The 6,000-nt window shown below is 34.8% G+C and overlaps 1 protein-coding gene across 13 annotated transcripts in view; it reads left to right on the forward strand.

The window, feature by feature from the left end:
- LOC107654223 (phospholipid-transporting ATPase IB-like) overlaps positions 1-6,000 on the forward strand; it is a 71,766-nt gene that overhangs the window by 22,250 nt on the left and 43,516 nt on the right. For all 13 annotated transcript variants that reach the window (XM_016441209.1, XM_016441210.1, XM_016441212.1 and 10 more), the window contains 16 exons: positions 86-159; positions 351-420; positions 505-632; positions 748-859; positions 1,591-1,759; positions 1,922-2,049; positions 2,198-2,275; positions 2,364-2,452; positions 2,605-2,649; positions 2,764-2,839; positions 2,947-3,052; positions 3,915-3,997; positions 4,094-4,143; positions 4,244-4,313; positions 4,581-4,665; positions 4,758-4,897. In XM_016441209.1, the coding sequence (XP_016296695.1) occupies positions 86-159; positions 351-420; positions 505-632; positions 748-859; positions 1,591-1,759; positions 1,922-2,049; positions 2,198-2,275; positions 2,364-2,452; positions 2,605-2,649; positions 2,764-2,839; positions 2,947-3,052; positions 3,915-3,997; positions 4,094-4,143; positions 4,244-4,313; positions 4,581-4,665; positions 4,758-4,897 (1,503 nt within the window). The remainder of the gene's footprint in view (positions 1-85; positions 160-350; positions 421-504; positions 633-747; positions 860-1,590; positions 1,760-1,921; positions 2,050-2,197; positions 2,276-2,363; positions 2,453-2,604; positions 2,650-2,763; positions 2,840-2,946; positions 3,053-3,914; positions 3,998-4,093; positions 4,144-4,243; positions 4,314-4,580; positions 4,666-4,757; positions 4,898-6,000) is intronic.

The raw sequence follows: 6,000 nt of genomic DNA on the forward strand, positions 1-6,000 counted from the left end.
CTCCTTTCTTTGTTTCAAGCACTGTGGTCTCTTAATCTAATTTTCTCCCTCCTCATGCTGTTGCAATGCTGTACCTGCCCACTAGGTGGCAGTGGGAGACATGGTCAAGGTGACCAATGGGCAGCATCTTCCGGCTGACATGGTCATAGTGTCCTCCAGGTCAGCACCGCAGTGTGTTTGTGTGTGTATCCGTGAGGTTTGTCATCCTGTGTTTGTACTAGTGTGATTTATAGCAGTGAAAAATAAAATACATGTAATTTTGGGAATGTGTTTCAGGAAAATATATATATGCGTGTTATGTTTTTGTGGAGCTGTTTTGTGTTCAACATCTGCTGCTGTTTTTCTCACAGTGAGCCTCAGGCGATGTGCTATACTGAAACATCCAACTTAGATGGTGAGACCAACCTAAAGATCCGACAGGTACGCATTACATATAAATCTAATATGTATATAATGTGTTTTAAGAGTATAACATGCTTGTTGTTTGTTAAATGTGTGTTTCAGGGTCTCTCTCTCACAGCTAGTTTTCAGTCTCTGGAGGAACTGATGGCTTTGTCTGGTCGTCTTGAATGTGAGGGGCCAAACAGACACTTGTATGACTTCACTGGAACACTGCGCTTAGACAACCACAAGTACGTCAACTTGCTATTAATGAGAAATTAAATATAACTTGCATACACACACACACACACACACACACACACACACACACACACTACATTCAGTCATCATGTGCTTGTATTACAGCCCAGCTCCACTTGGGCCGGACCAAGTGTTGTTACGAGGAGCCCAGCTCAGGAACACGCAGTGGGTTGTGGGAATTGTAGTTTACACTGGACATGATTCAAAGCTCATGCAGGTAAGTGTGATCTCATAAAAACTGGATGTGGACCAGTGCTGGCACAGTTTAAAAATCATTTTATTTATATAATATAAATAATTAAATATATAGAATAATATGCAAAATTTAAAGGAATATTACCTTGGCTACTTACTGTATCATATGTATTATTATTATTATTATTATTATTATTATTAATAATAAAAAAAATTAAGCTAAACAGAAATATAAAAACTAATAAAAATGACAGAAACGGGATAAAATTAATAAAACAATCTAAAATTAAAATAAAAACTGAAAATATCAAATTAAAAGCTAACTCAACATATTAATAAATACTGTAATAATTGATTAAAAATATAATATATATAACAGTAAAATAACACTGATGTGGACAGTTATTAGTATTATTTGAAGGAAATGCTATGAAAATACCATAGAGATTGTTGTAATGGTTGTAACCATTCAGGTGGTTTTAAAGATGCAGTCATCTGAAAGTACTGAGGCTGCACTTTCCAAATTCGTTTTTTAAATGAAAACATATTCATGGAGTCATTATAGATGTAAATAGTAATATGCATCTACTTTACCATTCAAAGTTTTGTGGTCGGTAAGATTTAAAACGTTTTTAAAAGATTTTATTTTATTTTATTTTATTTTTTTATTTTAAATCCTACTGACCCCAAATTTGAACAGTAGTGTGTGTTCAAGTTGTTTTTGAGCATTAATATAATGTTTCCATCCTGCAGAATTCCACTAAAGCTCCACTAAAGCGCTCTAATGTGGAGCGTGTGACAAACATGCAGATCCTGGTTCTGTTCGGGATTCTCCTGGTCATGGCGCTGGTCAGCTCCATCGGTGCCGCCATATGGAATAAACAGCACACAGATGAGGCTTGCTGGTACCTTTCTCGTGCAGGTGATACTTACAGGGAAACCTACATTGCCCTTTCAGATATGGATCTAGAATATTTATTGTACCTTTTCACTTAATAGCACTTACTTTTGTTAATTTTTTTTAGTCTTTATAAAATAAGCTATGTGGTTATAATATATATAAAATGTGTGGTTGTGTATCCAGGTGACATCTCTCTGAACTTCTGGTACAATCTGCTAACCTTCATCATCCTCTATAACAACCTGATTCCCATCAGCCTCCTGGTCACGCTAGAAGTGGTCAAATTCACACAGGCTCTCTTCATCAACTGGGTAAAATAATAATAATAAATAATAATCACCAGTTTCATTTTTTATCAATTGATCACAGTGTTAAGATACAGTATTTTTTGCCAAAACCATGAGCACAGAACTCTGATTCTCTGTGAATAAGTGCTTTGTTCTTCATGCATGCTTACAGGATGTTGAGATGTATTACGCCGAGACAGACACTCCCGCTATGGCCCGAACGTCCAATCTGAATGAAGAACTCGGCCAAGTGAGGAGAAGCTCCTCCCATTAACTTTTACAAATGTTTATGTACCTCAACTCCAGTACATCTCATTCACTGTCTCTTTCTTTTTCAGGTAAAATATCTATTTTCAGATAAGACCGGCACTCTCACATGCAACATCATGCACTTTAAGAAGTGCACGATAGCTGGAATTACATATGGGTAATTGTAGTGTTCCTTTGCTTTCGTCCATCAATACACTCACATTATCTTTGTGCTTTGCATCGTCGTTCTGGCTCTATTAGTGTGCATTGATCTGTTACTTTTTGTTTATATTTGTGTGAGTGGCCACTGATCTATAATGCTGTCTCCAGACATTTCCCAGACCTGGACTGCGATCGATCCATGGAGGACTTCAGGTCAGATGCCACTGATTCTATCACTGTCCTGTACCCTAGCGAATATTACGCAGGTCTAAGAGGATAATGTGCATTATTACGTTATGTTGTCCATTACATCTCTTTTTTTTGCAGTCACCTTCCCTCTACAAGTCATAATTCCACTGAGTTTGATGATCCTGCTCTTATCCAGAACATTGAGAAGAATCATGTAAGAGCTTTATAGCTGTTATTATTCTGTCATAGCTTGGATGTTAAAACAGTTTCTTGTGAATTATGTGTTAATAGTTAAAATCTGCTTCTTCCCTTTCTCTATAGCCTACATCCCCACAGATTTGTGAGTTTTTGACCATGATGGCTGTTTGTCATACTGTTGTTCCTGAGCGAGAAGGAAACCAAATTATCTTCCAGGCTTCCTCACCAGGTACCACAACCTTCTTGTTGGTTTCTGAATATTTGAAGCTGCTCCCTCAGTTTGATTTGATTTGAGTTAACCAGTTAATTGTCACACTTAAAACAGTTGTCATATAATTAAAAAATGATATATGGAAAACACATTGACACGATAAACATCACTTTTACTCTTCATTTAATATAAGTTATATGCCATAGTGCTGTGATTCCTAGGCAGGGGATAAACCTAAGTTTTGCATTTGTGTAAAAAATTTATATAAATATTATATATTACTTATTTAAAGTTTTAAGTAAGAATTAATTTTTAACTTATTTTAAGTAAGAAATGTACTAATATCAATTAATTAATGTAATATTTAATATAAATAATGAATATTCATTTATTTTTATATACACATACTACCTTTCAAAAGTTTAGAGTCAGTAAAGATGCATTCAATTGACAATAAAGTATTTATTTCTAAAATATTTATAATGTAAACAAATGATTTAAATAAGTGCTGTTCTTTGAACATTCTATTCAAAGTATCCTAGAAAAAATGTATCACAGTTTCCACAAAAATATTATGCAACACAAGTCTTTCAATACCGGTAATAAGAAATGTATCTTGAGCAGCAGTTCCACATATTAAAATGATTTCTGAAGGATCATGTGACACTGAAGACTGTAATGATGTTGTAATGACTGAAGAAGTAATGATGCTGAAAATTCAGCTTTGTCTTAACAGGAATAAATTACATTTTAAAATGTAATAACATAGAAAACAGTTATTTTAAATTGTAATAATATTTCATGATATAACCGTTTTTACTGGATTTATTTTTAGTCTTGGGGGCTTTTAACTGATATTTCCATAATCTGGTGTTTTCAGATGAAGGAGCGCTGGTTAAAGGTGCCAAAAGTCTAGGCTTTGTTTTTACGGCACGAACCCCACATTCAGTCATCATAGAAGCGGTTAGTATGTGTATTCTTGCCATTAATGATGAACCAAATCTTTTGTATGGTACTTTGTATGGTTAATGTGTTCGTTTCTTGTGTTTGTTCCTCAAGAGAGGAAACGAGCAGATATATGAGCTTCTTAATGTACTGGAATTTTCCAGGTAGGAACCAGCTGTGAGCTCTCGCCACTTCACACATGCTCAGTCACAACATCACAAATACCCAGTACGTTGTGTTTCAATGTCTGTGCCTTTTTTGCAGCAATCGCAAACGGATGTCAGTGATTGTCAGAACACCTACGGGAAAGCTTCGACTTTATTGCAAGGGAGCGGTGCGTGTTACATAAACCACATAATTAGCATAGAGACGGAACGTAAACTACTATTTAAAAGTGTCTGTCAGATCAAAAATACAGTAAAACTGTAATGTTGTAAAATATTATTACAATTTAAAATAACTTCTGTTTTAACATTTTTTTAAAATGTAATTTATTCTTGTGATGACAAAGCTGATTTTTTATTTATTTATTTTTACTCTGTATGGGTTTGATTTATGGCACAAGCCATTGTAATGTAGTGATGTCATGCATGTATTACAGGACAATGTGATTTTTGAGCGTCTGAATGAGGCGTCACAGTATAATGACCTGACCGTGGCCCATCTGGAGCAGTTTGCCACAGAAGGTGACGAGTTTCTCAATATGTCATTGTTTGAAGGTTTAACATTTTATCTTCTCTTTAGATTAACTTTGGTTTGTGTTTGTTTGCATGTGCAGGGCTGCGGACACTTTGTTTCGCATATGTGGACCTCGAGGAGGGGGCGTATCAGGAATGGCTGAAGGAGTACAATCGTGTCAGCACTGTGCTAAAGGACAGAGCACAGAAACTGGAGGAATGCTACGAACTCATAGAGAAGGTATGTAATCTATGCCATGCATGTCACTATCACATGTAATCAAGGGTTAGGAAAGGGATTGTTCAAGGGTCAGTGTGTCTTTACTTTGACCAAACCAGACTTTTACTACAGATCTGGTTCACATAGATTAACCACTTTTTTACACACAGTGTAGATTTGAAAATGGACCTCTTAGATATAACAGTTGTGCTAAACGATGTATTGTTCATTTGCACACATCTACAGGTGCATTTTTTTTTTTTTAGTAGCTTATTTCAAAAAGTGAAACTTTCATATATTCTATATTAATTACATGTAAAGTAAAACATTTCAAACGTTTTTTTGTTTTAATTTTGATGATTAGAGCTGAAAGTCAAAAATCCAGTATCTCAAAATATGAGAATATTTACATTTGAGCTTCATTTAATGACCATCCCTACAGTACAAATTCCAGGTATCTCTTGTTCTTTGAAACCACAATAATGGGAAAGACTGCTGACTTGGCAATGGTCCCGAAGACAATCATTGGCACCCTCCACAAAGAGGGTAAGTCGCAGAAGGTCATTACTGAAAGGGGTGACTGTTCACAGAGTGCTGTATCAAAGCATATTAAATGCAAAGTTGACTGGAAAGAAGAAATTGGGTAGGAAAAGGTGCACAAGCAACAGGGATGACCGCAAGCTTGAGAATACTGTCAACTTTTTTTGATTGATCTTAGGAAATATTCTAATATTTTGACATACTGGATTTTTGACTTTGTCTTGCATAAATCACAAGGTGCATGAGTGAACATAAGTTACAGGCATTTTATGATTCTTACATTATACAGTGTTTGGAAAAACTGGCTGTATAACTCATTCACTATTCACAATATGAATGTCACAAAATTTTCTATATGAGCAAAGAGAGAAAAAAAATAAGTGTATTCAGACCACTTCAGTCAGAATTATGAATTTTGTATATTTGTTACATATTCGTCATATCCCGAATGATGAAAAAACTTGACAATTCAAACTGGGATGCAAAAACAAAAGTTTCTTGACTCTACAAGTTTATTACAAAGAAATCTGATTTTATATTTTTTATATAAATATTAAATATTGGAAATAATAAATATTTTAATA

The sequence above is a fragment of the Sinocyclocheilus anshuiensis genome, unplaced genomic scaffold, assembly GCF_001515605.1.
Source record: "Sinocyclocheilus anshuiensis isolate Anshui unplaced genomic scaffold, SAMN03320099.WGS_v1.1 scaffold655, whole genome shotgun sequence".
NCBI classification, from domain to species: domain Eukaryota; kingdom Metazoa; phylum Chordata; class Actinopteri; order Cypriniformes; family Cyprinidae; genus Sinocyclocheilus; species Sinocyclocheilus anshuiensis.